This window comes from Pantherophis guttatus, chromosome 2 (assembly GCF_059756535.1).
Source record: "Pantherophis guttatus breed Tessera chromosome 2, ASM5975653v1, whole genome shotgun sequence".
Lineage (NCBI taxonomy): Eukaryota > Metazoa > Chordata > Lepidosauria > Squamata > Colubridae > Pantherophis > Pantherophis guttatus.
This window is the reverse complement of record NC_142064.1, coordinates 277,115,492-277,138,446: the sequence shown is the minus strand read 5'-3', so window position 1 is coordinate 277,138,446 and position 22,955 is coordinate 277,115,492. Positions and strand designations below refer to the sequence as shown.

Genomic DNA, 22,955 nt, shown 5'->3' with positions numbered 1-22,955 from the left:
GGGTGGGCAGAGCATCCCACCACTGCTACTACTGTGTATCGTATTTGATGGCGGGTGGGTAGCAACCCACCACTGAAGTGGAGGAAAAAAGTAAGATAAGCGAACTAACATGGTTATAGACATTTGAAAGTGGATCGTAAAATAGGCTGTCATTTCATTTGGTAGTCATTCATGGAGATTTCAACAGAGCTCCCCCAGAGGTTAGTTAGTTTAGTTTATTCAGTTTGTATACCGCCCTTCTCCTAGTGGACTCAGGGCGGTGCACAGCCAGAACTAAAACACATAACAATACAAAATTTAAAATTATTAAAAGAATTATATACTTTGGCCCAAATTTAAAACAATTTGAATTAAAACCCATTAACAAATTAAAAGCTAAACAACTAAAAAACTAAAAAAGGTGAAGGTGTTTTGTTTGTGAATAGTCTTAATGGGCACAAAATCTGCTGGGAGCTATTAAGGAAGGGGCTGCTTTCTGTCTCTAAGAACATGTTTCTTCATTTCTCCTTTGGGGAAATATATTTTACCTCTTAATATTCATCAAAATATTTCATTCTCTAGAAGGGGAGGGGCTTCCACAGAAGAAATAGGAACTAAAACGTAATGGCAGATGACACTGTAGAAAAAGGAGAGTTCCTTCTTTTGAGTGTCACCACATGAATACAGACAACAGGACAAACTGGTTTGTAGGAATCCCCAAAAACAGTTATTGCTTGCATATTTATATTATATAATTATATAGCATATAAACAAATTTAACTAGTGGGAAGTAAAGGGAAACCTCAGATCTTCAGAACCAGTGCAGAGAAGAGCAACCAAGATGATTAGGGGACTGGTGGCTAAAACATACAATGAACACTTGCAGAAACTAGGCATGGCTAGTATAGTGAACAGGAGGACCAGGGGAGACATGATAGCAGTCTTCCAGTATCTCAGGGGCTGCCACAGGGAGGAGGGGGTCGAACTATTTCCCAAAGCATCCGAAGGCCAGACAAGGAATAATGGATGGAAACTGATCAAGGAGAGATTCAACCTAGAAATCAATTTTCTGACACAACAATCAACCAATGGAACGGAAGTTGTGGGAGCTTCATCACTGGAGGCTTTTCAAGAAGAGACCAGACTTGCCATCTGTCAGAAATGGTGTAGGGTCTCCTGCTTGGGCAGGGGGTTGGACTAGATGACCAACAAGGTCCCTTGGTCCAACTCTTAATCCGTTAGATTCATTCAATTCAAAGGAGCTTTGCTCTATTCCAGCCCTGCTCTACCTCCAGGCCTATTCCCTACACCCGCGAATCCCCTCCCAGTCCCCTACCAAATACTACGTCACTTTCGAGCGTCTACAAAGAACAGGGCATGCGCAGAAGACCGTTGCCAGGCCCGGATGTTGGACAGGAGAAGTGGGAGTTGCCTTATGAGACGCTCTAGTCAAGAGCAATAAAGCATGAGGGATAATAGACTTGTGCCTCTCTAGGAAGCAATCATACCTCACCGAGTCTGCGGGAGGCCTGTCGAGCGCGGGAAGTTTTGGCGGGAGCGACTTGCAGCTGCTCTCCTCAGCCTGAGAGAACGGAGCCTCCTTCTCTCCCCTGAAACCGGGAAAGGGGCGGGGAGAGTGGGTGGGGAAGGGTCGGCCGTGAGCGAAGGCGGCCTCCCAGAGAGTTTCCCCCCGTTCGGGCTGCTCTGAAGCCGGAGACCGAATGGAGGCCCAGGGGTCTCCGGGGACGGGAGCAGCAGCGGCCCTTCAGGCGGGGAGCGGCTGCGGCGGGGAGTCCGGCGAGGAACCCCGCAGCCCCGAGGCTGAGCGCTGGCGCTTCCGCAGCTGCGTCTCCCGGGAGGCGGAGGGGCCCCGGGCGCTTTGCAGCCGCCTGTACGGGCTGTGCCGGGGGTGGCTGCGGCCCGAGCGGAGCAGCAAAGCCGAGATGCTGGACCTGGTGGTGCTGGAGCAGCTGCTGGCCCTGCTGCCCCCGGAGCTGGCGGGCTGGCTGAGGGAGTGCGGGGCGGAGAGCTGCGCCCAGGCGATGGCCCTGGCCGAAGGCTGCCTCCTCGGCCCCGCAGCCGCCCCGGAAAAGCTGGCAAAGGGCCGGCAGGTGAGGGAGCTTCATCCTCTTCGACGCCTCTGGAGTCTTTTCTTTACAGATAATCAGACAGAAAATAGATCCAGACAACACGTGTTGGGATTATAGATAAAAAACTATGTGGGAATAACCCTTGTAGGACGGTATTCCCACGTTCTATTTTCCCACGTAGTTTGTCATGGACTGGACAGCCATCATGCAAAAGATAACCTCAATTCCCCCACGTAGCTGGAGGGGAGAAATGTCATAAAAATCCTTCCTAGTAGTCCAGTGAGTACAATGAGAGAACAAAAAAATATTTTTTTAATGTGGTCTTACAGACAGAGCTAATATTCTTTGTCAGGCTTCTTCTCTACCTGGAAGGGCTGATAAATGTTTCCTCCAGTCAGGATTCCCAAACCAGGGACTCAGACTGATTCCAAGAGGGCTCCTCTATCTAGTAATAGCTATTGCCCAAAATCCCACCCACCCACAAAAACATGTTTCTATTTCAAATTGGATCACTTCTCTAGTCTTTTTAGAAATTTTGATCATTAGCTTTGAACTGAATGTGAATGTAAGGTCTTAAGTGAATTCCCCTTCTCACGTTAACCAAGGCAATGTTGGAAACTTTTATTTGTCCCAAAATTGCTTTTTCAAGAGACAACTGGAAGATGTTTCACTTCTCTTCAAAGAAGCTCCTTCAGCTCTTCAGTAAAATACTTTACAAAATCACAGTTTGAATCTAATCATCCATTTTTTACATTGCTTAGTTTCAGTAAAATTGGGAGACATGCAGATCCCAAGAGTACATGCTTTTCCCAACTGATGTAAGCAGAAAGATTGAATGATTATTAGATACTTAACACAAGTCTTGTATTTCCTGGATTTTCAGTATAGAGCTGGAAGGGACTTGAGGGTCTTCTCTAACCCCCTTATTCAGGCAGAAAACCATGTGTATATACCATTTCAGACAAATAGCTGTCCAGTCTCTCAACATCTTTGTAACATTACCAGCCCGGAATGCAGTATTCGAGGTGTAGCCTTACTAAGGTTTTATAAAGCGTTACTAATAGTTCACGTAATTTTGATTGTATGCTTCTGTTTATACAACCAAGGATTGTATTAGCTTTTTTAGCTGCTGCCGCACACTGCTCACTTATATTTAAGTGATCATCCACTAGGACTCTACAGTCCCTGTGACAGTTACTGATTTTTTGAGCCAGGTTTTGCCTAATCTGTACTTGTACCTATGGTTTTTCTTGCCTAAGTGTAAAACCTTGCTTTTCTCTACATTAACTTTCATTTTCTGAATAGGGCCCATTGTTCAAGTCTAACAAGATCATTTTCTTTACTGAGCTTATCTTCTGGGGTGTTGGTTATTCCTGCCAGCTTAATGTCATCTACAAATTTGATGTGTTCCCCTTCTATTCCCTCATCTAAATCATTTATGAAGATATTGAAGAGTACTGGGCCTAAGATGGATCTTTGTAATACCCCATTGTAGACTTTTCACTGCAGACAATTCTAAACAGACTTTCCATTATACATAGGATAAAGTTTGGAAAAAAATGGTCCTGAAGAAAAAACAAAGTTTGCAGAGAAAAACAACAAAGTATACTTTATTCATATTCCTTTATCATGATCATGATGCTCCCTCTACCAGATGATAGAAGGAGAGAGCCATTATGTAGATATAAATACATTCACAAAAAAGGAAAGGCCATTGTTGTCAAATAAAGGGGAGGAAATAAATAAACAGCTCCTGTTCAGAAGGAAGATAGGAAATAAAAAAGAAGGCACTCACAAAAGTGGCAGGTGTTTATCCAGAAATAACAGCAACCCACAGAGTAGGAATTCTCAAATTCTCTTATTTTGATTTGAATTCGAAAAATACATGTGGAGAGGAAAAACTTAAGTGAACTAACATGGTTAAAGTCTTTTTCAGGTGCAGGAGCCATTCATTGAGGAGATCTCAGCAGAGCTCCAGGGAAGAGGAGATCCATCCAATGATTCTAAAGACCACCTTTTCAGGAGGATCCAACTGGGGCCACCTTGCCAGGTAAGTGTAGATTTCTTTTGAAAAGTTTAAACCCCTTCATTCATGAGCTGCTTTGAAAACCAAATGCTGAGTCTGGGTGAATTTGAACCTGGTGTCCCCACAGAATGACCCAGTGAGCTTTACTGATTCAACCTTGAAGATGATCCTAGGAATGCAAACAAAAGACAATTCTCAAGAGTCTTGTACTAGAAATGTAATTTATATGTTAGAACAGTTTAATCTTTCTTATTATCTTTAAAAAGACTTGGGGAAAGCAGTTAAAAAATTAAAGACATGAAGCGAAACAATACCAATTGAACAAAAACTGCTTCAGGGATAGCCCAATATATCCATTTAAAAATAAATTACCCATGGATAAATTTCTCATATAAAAACCTGTAAGTCAAAGCTGAGACGCTTTAATGGTCAGACTGTTGGTCAAGTGACTCGATATTTTCAGGATCATGTACAACATTTTGAAATAGGTAAGATAAACAATTCTTAATAGGTATGTCCTCTTTTCTAAGAAATTTGTATTTAACTGGGCCAGAGAGTTAAGCCAGAGGATTCCCCTAAGCAAAATCTTTTTGGTGAATTCTCCCAGGCCATGGGAGGGGGGTCCCCAAGCAGTGTCATTCTACAATTTGGATGCATCTAAGCTATATTTTGTGCCTTTAAAAAAGCAGCATGGAGGAGGTGGAGGAGGGGCTTCTCACCCTTAAGGACTATGTCTGCCTGCAGGATGTTTGTCTGTCCTAGAAGGAAATGTCCATTTTGTCTCTTGCAAAGCTATCTTTTCTCTTTGGGAATTAATAAAGAATGTATTAGAGAGGACTGTTATATGGGGAAGATATTTTTTTTGTTTCTAGGACTCTGATCCCTTTAAGGAGGTGGCTGTTGACTTCACAGAGGAGGAGTGGGCACTGCTGGATTCTAGCCAGAAGGCCTTGTGCAGAGAAGTCATGCTGGAGGTTACTATGAATATGGCTGCTCTGGGTAAGGATCCTCTTTGCTCTGGATTCTGTTGATTAGGAAAGGTGTTTTGAGTGGGAATTAAACGGGGAAGATTCATGCACTCAATTGCATAATTGAGGTGGTGAGAGCTCTAATGACTATCACCTGTAAAATCTTTCCTAACCTCAGGAAAATCAGGATCACAATGGATAGTATAGATAATGTCCACTGGACACCCACAAGTGCAAAAGTCCCATACACTTGTCTTTCGTTCCCTTGTAACTGCCAGAACCTCTAGATCATAAAGCAGCTGAGTGACTTCATGGGCAATTTTGCCCAAGTTTGTCCTCACAGCCACTCTCTTTTAGAAACTACAAGGGCCTTGGCAAAAATGCTCACTATAGTTTTAGCATTGTGAAAGGCCTTAGATGGAAATGCCTGAGCAGATTGATCTAACAACAAAAGGCCTTAATATGGTTCTGGGCTGAAAAATCTCTTGGATATCATTAAGAATATCATTGATAACAACTTCAACCCAACATTGCCTAGTTTGACAAATTGCTGGTACCAAACCTGATACTCAAATGGGCATATTTTTGAGTGGGAGATACCCCCCTTCGCCATCATTTTAAATTCTAATGAGAATTTGTGGGGGGGGGGGTTTCCCAACCAGGTGATGATGATGGGCTGGAGAATGAGAAGCAGCTGAGGTTATTTAAACTACAAAGGGCAGTGTCTTCAAAGAGCCAAAGCGACTTCTGTACAAGACATAATCTGATTCACCATCAGAGGATCCACTCAAGCGAAAAAACAAATAGTTGTGTGGAGCTTGGAAAGAGATTCACTGAGAGTAGTGATATTACTTGCCATCAAAGGATTGACACAGAGGACACACCATATCAATGCCTGGAGTGTGGAAAGAGCTTTATTGAGAAATGGCGCCTTACTTTTCACCTAAGGATGCACATGGCGGAAAGACCGTATAAATGCATGGAGTGTGGAAAAAGCTTTCGTCAGAACTCAGAACTTATTTGTCATCAGAGAATCCACACTGGGGAGAGACCATATAAATGCATGGAGTGTGGAAAAAGCTTCACTAATAAAACACATCTTAATTATCATGAAAGGATCCACGTGCGAGAGAGACCATATAAATGCATGGAGTGTGGAAAGCAATTTATTCAGAAAGGTCATCTTATGACTCATGAAAGAATCCATACAGGGAAGAGACCATATAAATGCACAGAGTGTGGAGAAAGCTTTGCTCGGACAGGACAACTTAATTCTCATAAAAGGACCCACACAGAACAGAGACCATATAAATGCATGTAGTGTGAAGAAAGCTCCAACAATTTCAATTCATTTACTCATGCAGGAATCCAAAGTGGGGAAAATCCATATAAATTCCATATAAAGAGCTTTGCTTGGAAAGGATAACATAAATCTCATAAAATTATGCCCACAGAAGAAACCATATACATCTATGGAATGAGCTCCATTCAAAACAATCAAATTACTCATCAAAGAATCCAGAAATGAGAAGGAAGCTACTTATTGCATAGAACGTGCAAAGTTCTTTTGTTTGATCTGGAATGTTATTCATGGTCCTGTGAGGATTCTCTGATTTCCAAGGAGTGGACACAACATAGCACAGCATTAGCAACTCTGTACAGCGTGCTTCATTGTGTCTCATGCCTTCCCAGCAATAGGCTATTGCTCTTAACTCTACCCTTCTGGACCTTGCAAGCTGAGATTGCCATGCAAATGCATCTTTAAGACTGAGTCCTTAACTGAAACAAAAATTTCAAAGTCTGTAAAGTGGTATGCAACCTTAGCTTCCTTTCAAACATTCTTGCATTGAGGGACTGCCTCGGTGCATTTGCTCCATTTTTTCTTGTCCAATTTCCAAGCCCTGCTTTTAAGCAGTATTGCCAAGCTGAATTGTCAAGTCAACCTCCAGGCGGGAGTCCCACCAGAATATGTTACTTGCCGTAGTTTGTGGTGCTGGCGGTTGAGGGATTGCTTGCTTGTATTGCTTGTCAGTCACCAAATACGGCCTCCTGCTTCACCATCTTCTCGCCCTTTTCTTATCTCCTTTTCTCTTACAGCCCCACACAAGCTCTTTGCTCTTTCTTAGCCTTTGTTTCTGTAAATTAAGGGCCTTGGTGAGGTGAGGTTGCTTCTGGATTTCCACACATTGTTGAAAACGCCAGCCGTGGCTCAATTAGCCAAGCAATTGGATCGCCAGTGTGGATCCTTGGAAGTAAAGTGAGTGAAGGCATGAGCCCATCTCAGATTTCTCGAGCTGTGCTGCGCCATGGGGAAGAGGGGTGTCCTGGCTGCAACTGTTTTTCCAAAGCACAGACAGCAATTATAGCTTTGCTTCCTCAAACATCCATGCAGGAAAAAAACTATAAGCACCCGAATATAGAAAGAGCTGAAGGTAGAACTGTGGCCTGCCTATTGATGGGATGACCCACACAGGAGTATTGTCATACAAACATATGGCTAAATTACATAGTGGGTAATTCAATGAGAGTTGTCTCAATCATTCTTCATTTTCTGCACATATTTCTCAAAGTTATCCAAGACACTTCAGAGAAAAGGGTTAGGAATTCAGATTGGAAGAATTTTCATCTTCTTTTCTCCCCATTGTATTATCTGCTCCCTTCCTTTCCATGCAGTGCCTTCCCAGATTACTCAATCCATTCTTGAAGGGGTTCTGCAATTTCCTGAATAGAACATACTCCCCAGATGGGTTTGCCCATTGGCTACACCAAAATGTGGTTAGTAATAGGCTAAATCTTTAGAAAGTATATCTGGCTGTTTAAATTGACATTTCTGACTCTACATTTACGGTACATTGAAAAGCGAGCGTGATATTGGGAGGTAAAAGAGTTGCCTTGAACTGCAAGATGACTGGCATATAAATTGAATGAATGAATGAACGAACAAACAATTATGTCTGATGTAGAAAGGTAAGATTTTTCCTGAACTCAAAGGAGTAATTCACTAGAGCTGAATGTGTAACATTCTGGATGGACAGATCCTGTACCTGGTATCCTGTAGCAGGTCAGGTTACACTAAAAATGAGTTCAGTTAACTTCCAGCACCTGGCTAATCATATCTTGATAAGATAAGAAGGATCAGTTCTTGTTAGGGACTGAATAGGAGACCACTGGGATTTGCAAGACTGAAGGTCCATATTGCTATCTGAGGAGGAGAGACTGAGGCTGAAGGCTGTAAGAGTCCATCTTGGACTCTGTATTCTTTTCCTTAGACACATTCCTACCCTTCATAGTGCTACTAATTTATCTGTATCATCTTTTTTATTGCTGCTTATGTTTATATATGTGCAGCTAAAAGTATTTAATTGGCTTTGTTCAATAAATTATTTCAAGTTTTATTGCCTGAAACCCTTTGTCATATATGGATGGGGCAAAACAAAGCTAGTTTGGACAGTCAAACAATATATCAGACTGCAGCAGTGACAAACTACTCCTGTGTTACTGCTGAGCAAATATGGCTATTTTGAACCAAGCTCTTAGAATAACAAAACAACAGAGTTGGAAGGGACCTTGGGGGTCTTCTTGCCCAGCCCTCTTGCTCAGGCAGATAACCCTGGCCTGGCCTGGCCTATACCATTTCAGACAAATGGTTGCTCAATCTCTTCTTACGAACCTCCCATGTTGGAGCACCCACAACTTCTGGAGATCACTCAGTGTGTCAAATTTCCGAAAGATGCCCTAATTAATTCATGAGCCATGATCCAAACTTGAAAGGAAATACAGTCATTTATTAGGAGCAACATTCCGGCAATACTCGGATGCAGTTAGAACTGATTCCACGTAGATTTACGTTCCCCTATGACCCTGTCTCTCCCCTCCTCTCTGGCCATGTCATAAATCACATTCTCCAATTAACCACTTTGGCCAGCTGTGAAACCTAACACCCTCCTTCTGATTGCGGTCAGAAAGAATGTATGGAATTCACTTCAATTCTCCCTCCCTCCTGCTCATGGCAACTTGAAAGCTTTGCAAGTTGACACAGTGATTGTTTGCTGTGTTATCAAAGCAGTGCCAATTCTTAGCAAGCACCAGGCAAAACCTCTTCAGGGTACACCAGGCCCTTCAGGACCCCTAGTCATGCACTCATTGCTGCTCTGGTGGAATGCATCTGTCTTGTTTCTGTTCCTCTCCTTCCTCCCATCTTTGCTAGTTCTATGGATTCCTCAATGGAGTCCGGTCTTCGCTTAATGTTCTCTGTTTATTTGTGACCATGTCTGAAATCTCAGTTGAGATATAAATGCACAGAATGTGGAAAATGTTTTGCTCAAAGGATTTAGCATTCCTGAGACGTGGTTTAGCATTTGTTCACTGAAGGTGGTAATCTTGGGTGAAAGGCCAGTTTTCTTTGGCAATGAGATCTCAGGATAAAAGACATCTTAGGTTATGATCAAATTAGGAGGAATGTTGCACACTATTACATTTATTTTTTCCACTGCACTTTCACCTTTGTCTAGAGCAGTGGTTCTCAACCTTCCTAATGCCGCGACCCTTTAATACAATTCCTCATGTTGTGGTGACCCCCAACCAGGGGTGGGCATGGCTTGGATGTCATGTGACTGGGTGGGCATGGCTAGCTTGTCATGTGACCGGGTGGCCATGATTATTTGTATAGGGACTACTCAGAGGGCTGAAAAAAGTCATTTCTGACAGGTCCTCGCACTTTTGACTGGTCCTCACACTTATGACCATCCTCACATTTATGCCCGTGCAGCATTCTTAACAACCATGTCACTCATTTCACAACTGCTTCTCTTCACCATGGTGACAAGATAGGGCAAAAATGTAAAATGTGAGGACAGTCGTAAGTTCGAGGACTGGTCAAAAGTGCGAGGACCAGTCAAAAATAACTTTTTCAGCCCTCTGAGGAGTCCATGTGCATAAAAGGATACAGCAATAGAGAGGGATGAAGGAAGGGAAGGGAAATTAGAGTAGGAGTGAGGGGAAGAGAGGAGAAGGAGAAAGGAAGAGGAAGTAGGGAGGAGAAGAAGAGGGGGGGAAGAGAAAGTAAGAAGGAAAGAAAAGAGGTGGTAGGAGGAGAAAGATTGCTGTACAATAAAAAAGATGAAAGGGAAGAAAACCAACCCCAAACAAATATAAAGATATTAAGATAAAGAATGAATTGTTAAACTTTAAAGAATTAAAGAGAACAAATATGAATAAATAGCATTAATTAGAAACACACATACAAACATACAATGTATTTTCTTTGAACAGAGTATTTGGCCGGTTCACAAATTTAAACAATGTTTAGTCATTTCAATTAAATTTACAATTTCTATATTTCCTTTTTGCCATATTTATTCCTCATCTGCTTTCTCTCCGCTTTCTCTCTCTTATTCTCTTTTTGTCTCTTTTTCTTTCATTCTTTCTTTTTTCTCTCTCCCTTTCTTTCCCTCTCTCTCTCCCTTCCTTTCCTGCTTTCTCTCCACTTTTCTTTTTCTCTCTTTCTTGTCTCTCCCTTCCTCTCTCTCATTCTCTCTTTTTGTCTTTTTCTTTCATTCTTTTTTTCTCTCTCCCTTCCTCTTTCGCTCTCTCTCTCCCTTCCTTTCCTGCTTTCTCTCCACTTTCTTTCTTTTTCTCTTTCTTGTCTCTCCCTTCCTCTCTCTCTTTCTCTCTTTTTCTTTCATTCTTAGTTTTTTCTCTCTCTCCCTTGCACTTTCGCTCTCTCTCTCCCTTCCTTTCCTGCTTTCTCTCCTGCACCCAAAACAGGAGCTTCAGGCTGTGTCAGGCAGAGTCGGGTTGAAACGGGAGCTTCAGGGAGCACTCCCGAAACTTCTGCGCGGCTTTTGCCGCTGCAGGCATCGGCGACACGGTGGCAGCAGGGAATCCCTGAAGTCGCCCACCAGAAACTTCTCCTGCGCGGCTTTTGCCGCTGCAGGTATAGGCGGTGGGGTGGCGGCAGGGAATCCCTGAACTCGCCAACTTACTCACCCAAATAAGTGAACTTACTCACCCAAACTTTTTCTGTTGAGCTCTTGCAGCTGCAGGTATCGGCGGTGGCGGCGGTAGCAGCAGCAGGGAGTCCCTGAACTCCCCAGGACTTTTCCTGCACTAGAATCTTTTCTAGTCACGTGTGCGCACACCCACATGCACGCACACATGCACGCACACACTCTCTCTCCGCTCTCTTTGCTAAAGCGTGGGGCATTGCATTGCACGCTGGGATACGCAGCCCTCCAATAGAGACAGAGAGTGAGGGTGAGTGAAGGCGTGGGGGGGGGCGAGAGAGGGCTTTGGCGACCCTTGTGAAATGGCCCCAGGTTGAGAACCGCTGGTCTAGAGGCTACTCTGATCTGTGGTTTTGAACTGCTGAAGGCAGAATGTGTGAGGGGTGGTCATAATTTCCTTCCCATACATTCCAATAAAAATTCTCTAGTTCAGCTCATTCTTTCTGTATATTGCAGATAACATTAAAACACTTCTAAAAGTTAAACTTGACTTGGGACTTGAGGTGAGAAAGAATGAAGTATTCAAATTGCCTTTTAATGATAATTGCAATGTTTTCAAGGAGTGTGTTGAAGTACAAGTGGAGCAGGGGTGGATTTCACTTACCTTTGCTACCGGTTCGCTTCTGCACATGCGCAGATCGTATTTGATGGCGGGTGGGCAGAGCATCCCACCACTGAAGTGGAGGAAAAAAGTAAGATAAGCGAACTAACATGGTTATAGACATTTGAAAGTGGATCGTAAAATAGGCTGTCATTTCATTTGGTAGTCATTCATGGAGATTTCAACAGAGCTCCCCCAGAGGTTAGTTAGTTTAGTTTATTCAGTTCTCCTAGTGGACTCAGGGCGGTGCACAGCCAGAACTAAAACACATAACAATACAACATTTAAAATTATTAAAAGAATTATATACTTTGGCCCAAATTTAAAACAATTTGAATTAAAACCCATTAACAAATTAAAAGCTAAACAACTAAAAAACTAAAAAAGGTGAAGGTGTTTTGTTTGTGAATAGTCTTAATGGGCACAAAATCTGCTGGGAGCTATTAAGAAAGGGGCTGCTTTCTGTCTCTAAGAACAGGTTTCTTCATTTCTCCTTTGGGGAAATATATTTTACCTCTTAATATTCATCAAAATATTTCATTCTCTAGAAGGGGAGGGGCTTCCACAGAAGAAATAGGAACTAAAACGTAATGGCAGATGACACTGTAGAAAAAGGAGAGTTCCTTCTTTTGAGTGTCACCACATGAATACAGACAACAGGACAAACTGGTTTGTAGGAATCCCCAAATACAGTTATTGCTTGCATATTTATATTATATAATTATATAGCATATAAACAAATTTAACTAGTGGGAAGTAAAGGGAAACCTCAGATCTTCAGAACCAGTGCAGAGAAGAGCAACCAAGATGATTAGGGGACTGGCGGCTAAAACATACAATGAACACTTGCAGAAACTAGGCATGGCTAGTATAGTGAACAGGAGGACCAGGGGAGACATGATAGCAGTCTTCCAGTATCTCAGGGGCTGCCACAGGGAGGAGGGGGTCGAACTATTTCCCAAAGCATCCGAAGGCCAGACAAGGAATAATGGGTGGAAACTGATCAGGGAGAGATTCAACCTAGAAATCAATTTTCTGACACAACAATCAACCAATGGAACGGAAGTTGTGGGAGCTTCATCACTGGAGGCTTTTCAAGAAGAGACCAGATTTGCCATCTGTCAGAAATGGTGTAGGGTCTCCTGCTTGGGCAGGGGGTTGGACTAGATGACCAACAAGGTCCCTTGGTCCAACTCTTGATCCATTAGATTCATTCAATTCAAAGGAGCTTTGCTCTATTCCAGCCGTGCTCTACCTCCAGGCCTATTCCCTACACCCGCGCATCGCCCCCTCACCCGTCCCCTACCAAATACTACGTCACTTTCGAGCGTCTACAAAGAACAGGGCATGCGCAGAAGACCTTTGCCAGGCCCAGATGTTTGACAGGAGAAGTGGGAGTTGCCTTATGAGACGCTCTAGTCAAGAGCAATAAAGCATGAGGGATAATAGACTTGTGCCTCTCTAGGAAGCAATCATACCTCACCGAGTCTGCGGGAGGCCTGTCGAGCGCGGGAAGTTTTGGCGGGAGCGACTTGCAGCTGCTCTCCTCAGCCTGAGAGAACGGAGCCTCCTTCTCTCCCCTGAAACCGGGAAAGGGGCGGGGAGAGTGGGTGGGGAAGGGTCGGCCGTGAGCGAAGGCGGCCTCCGAGAGAGTTTCCCCCCGTTCGGGCTGCTCTGAAGCCGGAGACCGAATGGAGGCCCAGGGGTCTCCGGGGACGGGAGCAGCAGCGGCCCTTCAGGCGGGGAGCGGCTGCGGCGGGGAGTCCGGCGAGGAGCCCCGCAGCCCCGAGGCTGAGCGCTGGCGCTTCCGCAGCTGCGTCTCCCGGGAGGCCGAGGGGCCCCGGGCGCTTTGCAGCCGCCTGTACGGGCTGTGCCGGGGGTGGCTGCGGCCCGAGCGGAGCAGCAAAGCCGAGATGCTGGACCTGGTGGTGCTGGAGCAGCTGCTGGACCTGCTGCCCCCGGAGCTGGCGGGCTGGCTGAGGGAGTGCGGGGCGGAGAGCTGCGCCCAGGCGGTGGCCCTGGCCGAAGGCTGCCTCCTCGGCCCCGCAGCCGCCCCGGAAAAGCTGGCAAAGGGCCGGCAGGTGAGGGAGCTTCATCCTCTTCTACGCCTCTGCTGTCTCTTCTTTACAGATAATCACAGAGAAAATAGATCCAGACAACACGTGTTGGGATTATAAATAAAAAGTTATGTGGGAGTAACCCTTGTAGGATGGTGTTCCCACATTCTATTTTCCCACATAGTTTGTCATGGACTGGACAGCCATCATGCAAAAGATAACCTCAATTCCCCCACGGAGCTGGAGGGGAGAAATGTCATAAAAATCCTTCCTAGTAGTCCAGTGAGTACAATGAGAGAACAAAAAAATATTTTTTTAATGTGGTCTTACAGACAGAGCTAATATTCTTTGTCAGGCTTCTTCTCTACCTGGAAGGGCTGATAAATGTTTCCTCCAGTCAGGATTCCCAAACCAGGGACTCAGACTGATTCCAAGAGGGCTCCTCTATCTAGTAATAGCTATTGCCCAAAATCCCACCCACCCACAAAAACATGTTTCTATCTCAAATTGGATCACTTCTCTAGTCTTTTTTTTTTTATTGAAAAAGTTTTCAAATACAGATTTTCCCCCCTTTTTCCCCCCCTCTCCCTGCCCCTCCCTAACCCCCCCTCCCCACCCCACCCATTCCCCCCTGTGACTTCTTCATAACAAAAAAAACCTAATTCATAACAGATTACTTACTCCCTCCTCTAGATATTGACCTTTACTTACTAAAAATATTATTAATATTATAACATCCCCCTTTATCCATACATTTCAGAAAAGAGAAAGAGAAAAAAAGGAAAAAATAAAAAAAAAGGACATTATACTATAACATTAGAAAATAACTTCTCCACTTTAAAACTATACAATAAGTCCTACTTTAACATTTAATCTTCTATGTATATTACTATAACATTTCAGAGCAGCCTTCCCCATCAAATCTAGTTTAACATTTATTCCACTCTATCCATTTCCTCCACTCCCCTAAATATATCACTTAAAAATCCCTTTTCTTAGACTAATCAATCTACTAACTAGCTTATTCACCCACTATCATGCAAAATTACCATACACATTTCTTAATATCTTTAATTCACTGCCCACACTACTTAAAAATATATGTCTATATTTTCCATTATATCTAAATAAAAAAGAAAAGACAATAACTTTAAATTTATAATCCATATAGTATCTTCTTTAAGGTCTTTCCACTGGATTGGTAGAACCAACATCCATAATCGGGTAACATAGCTTGCTGGTGCAACAGTTTATTCAAGATCTTCAATCATATCTGCCCCCATCAGTAGTAAATATCTTCTTATATATATAAAAGTAAAAACAACCACCCGAGTGACATTATAATTATATTCCATATAGTAATAATTGTGGGTTTCATCAGGATTATAAATTCCCGTCATCGTAGTGGGTAACAACCCGATCTTCTGCATGCCCCAGCATAATTCTCTTGCCTTGTAATTCGAGATAATATAATATATTTATCAACACAAAAAAAAAATTCCAAAATGGATAATTCAAATCCATCAGTTTAAGGCTCATTTCACGTCCCCAAATTACGGCCATGCAGAGATCTGCCACAATCTTCAGGATGATATTAACCAATACATCGCCTCTTCTGTGTTTACACATAATCATTCATATTTTAAAGTCACTGGCTTCACTGTTGCCTGATTTAGAAATTTCTATTTTTATGCCACCTATTTCTTTTTTCCTTTACTTTTTGTGGGTTTGGTTTCCATCCTGGTTTCTTTTCTATAAATTGTGTATCATCTGGTCGGATTTTGTTCTGCTTTGTAGATTGGTCTTGTTGGTTTTGTATTTGTATCTCATATTTCTTTTTTATCCCTTGTATTTCCCCTAATTGGTTTCCATGCTTGTCCTTGCCTTGATAGGTCATCACATTAAGGTTAGATGCCACTTCTCTCAGATTTATAGATAGTCCAGCTGGGGTATCCAATGAAACCAAAGGCAATTCATCTGGTACAGTCTCTATATTTCGATATTTTACCTTTATTTCCGGCTCCTTCTGCTTATTGTGTATTATACCTGAAGATGTTAAGTTCATTTTCAACCTATTTTGATAAAATTCTTCCGCTCTTTCAACAGTGTTTAGCTGATATCTTTCTCCTTGATATCTAAATATAATACCAACTGGGGCGTCCCACCTGAATGAGATATTTCTCTTTTTTAACTCATTCACCAAAAAAACGAATTTCTTCCTTTCCATCAATATCTTAGGTGGGAGTTCCTTATAAATCCAAATCTTTCTTCCATGCAGTTGCAACTTAGAATTGAAGGAATTTTGCACGATGTTATTCCTAATTTCTTTATCTATAAAATAAATCACCACATCTCTAGGCAATTGCCTTTGCTTGGCAATCCAAGAGTTGATTCGATGTCAATCCTACTAAACACTTCATCAGGTTGAACCTTTAGAATCCCAGCTAGAAATTCAGAAGATATTTTCCTTAAATCATCTCTATTATTTTCCTGCAAACCTCTTAATCTTATCGCATATTCTGTAAAATTATATTGTACCATTAAAATCTCTTTTTCAATCTTCTGTTGCAGATTTTCTGCATTACCATACTTTTGATCAGCGTTCATTTTAGGTTTTTCTTCTAAGCTATTATCCTGAATGTTTATCAAGTCATTTTCAATTTTTTGGATTCTATTGTCCAATTTATCTTGAGTTCCTTCCATTTTAGACTCTAGTACATTAGTATTTGTGTCCAACCGCATCATAAATTCTGTAAAACCATTAGCCATTTTTGAGAATTTTTTCTCCAAAACATCAAACTTAGATTTCACCAATTCTTTAATTTCCTGCTTAAATTTTTCAAATTGCTAATTCACAATCTCCTCCCTTCTTTCAATCTCTTCTATAAAAAATTCTATTATATTAAAATCAGGTTTCTCAGACTGAAGAGTTAAAACTTGTTCCTTTAAGTTCCTCCAGTCAGGATTCCCAAACCAGGGACTCAGACTGATTCCAAGAGGGCTCCTCTATCTAGTAATAGCTATTGCCCAAAATCCCACCCACCCAGAAAAACATGTTTCTATCTCAAATTGGATCACTTCTCTAGTCTTTTTAGAAATTTTGATCATTAGCTTTGAACTGAATGTGAATGTAAGGTCTTAAGTGAATTCCCTTTCTCATGTTAACCAAGGCAATGTTGGAAACCTTTATTTGTCCCAAAATTGCTTTTTCCAGAGACAACTGGAAGATGTTTCACTTCTCTTCAAAGAAGCTCCTTCAGCTCTTCAGTAAAATACTTTACAAAATCACAGTTTAAATACAATCATCCTTTTTTTCCATTGCTTGGTTTCAGTAAAATTAGTAGAGATGCAGATCCCAAAACTACATGCCTAATCTGTACTTGTACCTATGGCTTTTCCTGCCTAAGTGTAAAGCCTTCCTTTTCTCTACATTAACTTTCATTTTCTGGATAGGGCCCATTGTTCAAGTCTGACAAGATCCTTTTCTTTCCTGAACTTATCTTCTGGGGAGTTGGCTATTCCTGCCAGCTTAATGTCATCTACAAATTTGATGAGTTCCCCTTCTATTCCCTCATCTAAATCATTTATGAAGATATAGAAGAGTACTGGGCCTAAGATGGATCTTTGAGATACCCCACTGTATACTTTTCACTCCAGAAAATAGGATAAAGTTTGAAAAAAATGGTCCCTGAAGAAAAAAACAAAGCTTGCAGAGAAAAACAAAAAAGTATACTTTATTCATATTCCTTTACCATGATCATGGCGCTCCCTCTACCAGATGATAGAAGGAGAGAGCCATTATATAGACATAAATACATTCACAAAGAAAGAAAGGCCATTATTGTCAAGTAAAGGGGAGGAAATAAATAAACAGCTCCTGTTGTGAAGGAAAATAGGAAATAAAAAAGAAGGAACTCACAAAAATGGCAGGCGTTTATCCAGAAATAACAGCAACCCAGAGAGTAGGAGTTCTCAAATTCTCTTATTTTGATTTGAATTGGAAAAATACATGTGGAGAGGAAAAACTTAAGTGAATTAACATGGTTAAAGTCATTTGAAAGTGGATCATAAATCAGGCTTTTTTTCAGTTGCAGGAGCCATTCATTGAGGAGATCTCAGCAGAGCTCCAGGGAAGAGGAGATCCATCCAATGATTCTAAAGAGCTTCTTTTCAGGAGGATCCAATTGGGGCCACCTTGCCAGGTAAGTGTAGATTTCTTCTGAAAAGTTTAAACGCCTTCATTCATGAGCTGCTTTAAAAACCAACTGCTGAGTCTGTGTGAATTTGAACCTGGTGTCCCCATAGAATGACCCAGCCTTACTGATTCAACCTTGAAGATGATCCTAGGAATGCAAACAAAGGACAATTGTCAAGAGACTGGTACTAGAAATGTAATTTATATGTTGGAACAGTTTAACAGTTTTGAAAAGACTTGGGGAAAGCAGTTAAAAAATTAAAGACATGAAGCGAAACAATACCAATTGAACAAAAACTGCTTCAGAGATAGCCCAATATATCCATTTAAAAATAAATTACCCATGGATAAATTTCTCATAAAAACCTGTAAGTCAAAGCTGAGAAGCTTTAATGGTCAGACTGTTGGTCAAGTGACTTGATATTTTCAGGATCATGTACAACATTTTGAAATAGGTAAGATAAACAATTCTTTATAGGTATGTCCTGTTTTCTAAGAAATTTGTATTTAACTGAGCCAGAGAGTTAAGCCAGAGGATTCCTCTAAGCAAAATCTTTTTGGTGAATTCTCCCAGACATTTTTTTTTGTTTCTAGGACTCTGATCCCTTTGAGGAGGTGGCTGTGAACTTCACAGAGGAGGAGTGGGCACTGCTGGATTCTAACCAGAAGGCCTTGTGCAGAGAAGTCATGCTGGAGGTTACTATGAATATGGCTGCTCTGGGTAAGGATCCTCTTTGCTCTGGATTCTGTTGATTAGGAAAGGTGTTTTGAGTGGGAATTAAATAGGGAAGATTCATGCACTCAATTGCATAATTGAGGTGGTGAGAACTCTAATGACTATCACCTTTAAAATCTTTCCTAAACTCAGGAAAATCAGGATCACAATGGATAGTATAGATAATGTCCACTGGACACCCACAAGTGCAAAAGTCCCATACACTTCCCTTTGGTTTCCTTTTAACTGCCAGAACCTCTAGATCATAAAGCAGCTGAGTGACTTCATGGGCAATTTTGCCCAAGTTTGTCCTCACAGCCACTCTTCTAGAAAACTGCAAGGGCCTTGGCAAAAATGCTCACTATAGTTTTAGCATTGTGAAAGGCCTTAGATGGAAATGCCTGAGCAGATTGATCTAACAACAAAAAGCCTTAATATGGTTCTGGGCTGAAAAATCTCTTGGATATCGTTAAGAATATCATTGATAACAATTTCAATCCAACATCTAGTTTGACAAATTGCTGGTACCAAACCTGATACTCAAATGGGCATATTTTTGAGTGGGAGACACCCCCCTTCGCCATCATTATAAATTCTAATGAGAATTTGTGGGGTTTTTTTTCCCAACCAGGTGATGATGATGGGATGGAGAATGAGAAGCATCTGAGGTTATTTAAACTACAAAGGGCAGTGTCTTCAAAGAGCCAAAGTGACTTCTGTACAAAACATAATCTGACTCACCATCAGAGGATCCACTCAAGCGAAAAAACAAATAGTTGTGTGGAGCTTGGAAAGAGATTAACTGAGAGTAGTGATATTACTTGCCATCAAAGGATTGAAACAGAGGACAGACCATATAAATGCCTGGAGTGTGAAAAGAGCTTTATTGACAAATGGCGCCTTACTTTCCACCTAAGGATGCACATGGCGGAAAGACCGTATAAATGCATGGAGTGTGGAAAAAGCTTTCGTCAGAACTCAGAACTTATTTCTCATCAGAGAGTCCACACTGGGGAGAGACCATATAAATGTTTGGAGTGTGGAAAAAGCTTCACTCAGAAAGGAACACTTAATTCTCACAAAGGGATCCACATGCGAGAGAGACCATATAAATGCCTAGAGTGTGGAAAGAGCTTTATTGACAAATGGCGCCTTACTTTCCACCTAAGGATCCACATGGCGGAAAGACCGTATAAATGCATGGAGTGTCGAAAAAGCTTTCGTCAGAACTCAGAACTTACTTGTCATCAGAGAATCCACACTGGGGAGAGACCATATAAATGCTTGGAGTGTGGAAAAAGCTTCACTCAGAAAGGAACACTTAATTCTCACAAAAGGATCCACATGCGAGAGAGACCATATAAATGCATGGAGTGTGGAAAGAGCTTTTTTGACAACAGTGATCTTACTCGACATCAAAGGATGCACACGGGGGAAAGACCGTATAAATGTGTGGAGTGTGGGAAAAGCTTTCGTCAGAATACAGAACTTATTTGTCATCAGAGAATCCACACTGGGGAGAGACCATATAAATGCTTGGAGTGTGGAAAAAGCTTCACTCAGAAAGGAACACTTAATTATCACAAAAGGATCCACGTGCGAGAGAGACCATATAAATGCATGGAGTGTGGAAAGCAATTTATTCAGAAAGGTCATCTTATTACTCATGAAAGAATCCATACAGGGAAGAGACCATATAAATGCACAGAGTGTGGAGAAAGCTTTGCTCGGACAGGACAACTTAATTCTCATAAAAGGACCCACACAGAAGAGAGACCATATAAATGCATGTAGTGTGAAGAAAGCTCCAACAATTTCAATACATTTACTCATGCAGGAATCCAAAGTGGGGAAAATCCATATAAATTCCATATAAAGAGCTTTGCTTGGAAAGGATAACATAAATCTCATAAAATTATGCCCACAGAAGAAACCATATACATCTATGGAATGAGCTTCATTCAAAACAATCAAATTACTCATCATCAAAGAATCCAGAAATGAGAAGGAAGCTGCTTATTGCATAGAACGTGCAAAGTTCTTTTGTTTGATCTGGAATGTTATTCATGGTCCTGTGAGGATTCTCTGATTTCCAAGGAGTGGACACAACATAGCACAGCATTAGCAACTCTGTACAGCGTGCTTCATTGTGTCTCATGCCTTCCCAGCAATAGGCTATTGCTCTTAACTCTACCCTTCTGGACCTTGCAAGCTGAGATTGCCATGCAAATGCATCTTTAAGACTGAGTCCTTAACTGAAACAAAAATTTCAAAGTCTGTAAAGTGGTACGCAACCTTTGCTTCCTTCCAAACATTCTTGCATTGAGGGACTGCCTCGGTGCATTTGCTCCATTTTTTCTTGTCCAATTTCCAAGCCCTGCTTTTAAGCAGTATTGCCAAGCTGAGTTGTCAAGTCAACCTCCAGGCGGGAGTCCCACCAGAATATGTTACTTGCCGTAGTTTGTGGTGCTGGCGGTTGAGGGATTGCTTGCTTGTATTGCTTGTCAGTCACCAAATATGGCCTCCTGTTTCACCATCTTCTTGTCCTTTTCTTATCTCCTTTTCTCTTACAGCCCCACACAAGCTCTTTGCTCTTTCTTAGCCTTTGTTTCTGTAAATTAAGGGCCTTGGTGAGGTGAGGTTGCTTCTGGATTTCCACACATTGTTGAAAACGCCAGCCGTGGCTCAATTAGCCAAGCAATTGGATCGCCAGTGTGGATCCTTGGAAGTAAAGTGAGTGAAGGCATGAGCCCATCTCAGATTTCTCGAGCTGTGCTGCGCCATGGGGAAGAGGGGTGTCCTGGCTGCAACTGTTTTTCAAAGCACAGACAGCAATTATAGCTTTGCTTCCTCAAACATCCATGCAGGAAAAAAACTATAAGCACCCGAATATAGAAAGAGCTGAAGGTAGAACTGTGGCCTGCCTATTGATGGGATGACCCACACAGGAGTATTGTCATACAAACATATGGCTAAATTACATAGTGGGTAATTCAATGAGAGTTGTCTCAATCATTCTTCATTTTCTGCACATATTTCGCAAAGTTATCCAAGACACTTCAGAGAAAAGGGTTAGGAATTCAGATTGGAAGAATTTTCATCTTCTTTTCTCCCCATTGTATTATCTGCTCCCTTCCTTTCCATGCAGTGCCTTCCCAGATTACTCAATCCATTCTTGAAGGGGTTCTGCAATTTCCTGAATAGAACATACTCCCCAGATGGGTTTGCCCATTGGCTACACCAAAATGTGGTTAGTAATAGGCTAAATCTTTAGAAAGTATATCTGGCTGTTTAAATTGACATTTCTGACTCTACATTTACGGTACATTGAAAAGCGAGCGTGATATTGGGAGGTAAAAGAGTTGCCTTGAACTGCAAGATGATTGGCATATAAATTGAATGAATGAATGAACGAACAAACAATTATGTCTGATGTAGAATGGTAAGATTTTTCCTGAACTCAAAGGAGTAATTCACTAGAGCTGAATGTGTAACATTCTGGATGGACAGATCCTGTACCTGGTATCTTGTAGTAGGTCAGGTTACACTAAAAATGAGTTCAGTTAACTTCCAGCACCTGGCTAATCATATCTTGATAAGATAAGAAGGATCAGTTCTTGTTAGGGACTGAATAGGAGACCACTGGGATTTGCAAGACTGAAGGTCCATATTGCTATCTGAGGAGGAGAGACAGGCTGAAAGCTGTAGGAGTCCATTTTGGACTCTGTATTCTTTTCCTTAGACACATTCCTACCCTTCATAGTGCTACTAATTTATCTGTATCATCTTTTTTATTGCTGCTTATGTTTATATTATGTGCAGCTAAAAGTATTCAATTGGCTTTGTTCAATAAATTATTTCAAGTTTTATTGCCTGAAACCCTTTGTCATATATGGATGGGGCAAAACAAAGCTAGTTTGGACAGTCAAACAATATATCAGACTGCAGCAGTGACAAACTACTACTGTGTTACTGCTGAGCAAATATGGCTATTTTGAACCAAGCTCTTAGAATAACAAAACAACAGAGTTGGAAGGGACCTTGGGGGTCTTCTTGCCCAGCCCTCTTGCTCAGGCAGATAACCCTGGCCTGGCCTGGCCTATACCACTTAATGTTCTCTGTTTATTTGTGACCATGTCTGAAATCTCAGTTGATTTCTTCTGTGATCTATTTGTGGGATTCTTTGAGTGACCATGGTGTTTTCAAGAGTGATCACATGGCTAGAAGGGACCTTTGAAGTCTTCTAGTCCAATCCAGTCCCCTGCCCAAGTTGTGGAAGTTCTCCAGCAGCCCCTTGGCTGCACCATCTGCACCACTTC

The 22,955-nt window shown here is 41.8% G+C and overlaps 2 protein-coding genes and 1 long non-coding RNA gene across 6 annotated transcripts; 2 read left to right on the top strand and 1 right to left on the bottom strand.

Annotated features, from left to right (window-relative positions):
* Nucleotides 1-1,371: 1,371 nt before the first annotated feature.
* Nucleotides 1,372-8,456, top strand: LOC148115963 (zinc finger and SCAN domain-containing protein 23-like). 3 transcript variants are annotated; one of them, XM_087884544.1, is made up of 5 exons: nucleotides 1,372-1,717; nucleotides 1,775-2,090; nucleotides 4,006-4,119; nucleotides 4,968-5,094; nucleotides 5,726-8,456. In XM_087884544.1, the coding sequence occupies exons 1-5, from the start codon at nucleotides 1,701-1,703 to the stop codon at nucleotides 6,382-6,384; spliced, it is 1,233 nt and encodes a 410-aa protein (XP_087740670.1). In that variant the 5' UTR covers nucleotides 1,372-1,700; the 3' UTR covers nucleotides 6,385-8,456. The 3 variants fall into 3 exon arrangements, with proteins under 3 accessions (XP_087740670.1, XP_087740669.1, XP_087740668.1); XM_087884543.1 differs by having other exon boundaries at nucleotides 1,372-2,090; nucleotides 4,012-4,119; XM_087884542.1 differs by having other exon boundaries at nucleotides 1,372-2,090.
* On the bottom strand, nucleotides 3,652-13,235 carry LOC148115962 (uncharacterized). Its single transcript, XR_015731808.1, has 2 exons — nucleotides 13,148-13,235; nucleotides 3,652-4,264 (listed from the first exon to the last, which is right to left on the bottom strand). It is a non-coding gene; the product is annotated as an uncharacterized LOC148115962 (long non-coding RNA).
* Nucleotides 13,188-22,505, top strand: LOC132708962 (uncharacterized). 2 transcript variants are annotated; one of them, XM_060693471.2, is made up of 4 exons: nucleotides 13,188-13,750; nucleotides 17,815-17,928; nucleotides 18,516-18,642; nucleotides 19,268-22,505. In XM_060693471.2, the coding sequence occupies exons 1-4, from the start codon at nucleotides 13,361-13,363 to the stop codon at nucleotides 20,428-20,430; spliced, it is 1,794 nt and encodes a 597-aa protein (XP_060549454.2). In that variant the 5' UTR covers nucleotides 13,188-13,360; the 3' UTR covers nucleotides 20,431-22,505. The 2 variants fall into 2 exon arrangements, with proteins under 2 accessions (XP_060549454.2, XP_087740645.1); XM_087884519.1 differs by having other exon boundaries at nucleotides 13,361-13,750; nucleotides 17,821-17,928.
* Nucleotides 22,506-22,955: the final 450 nt, after the last annotated feature.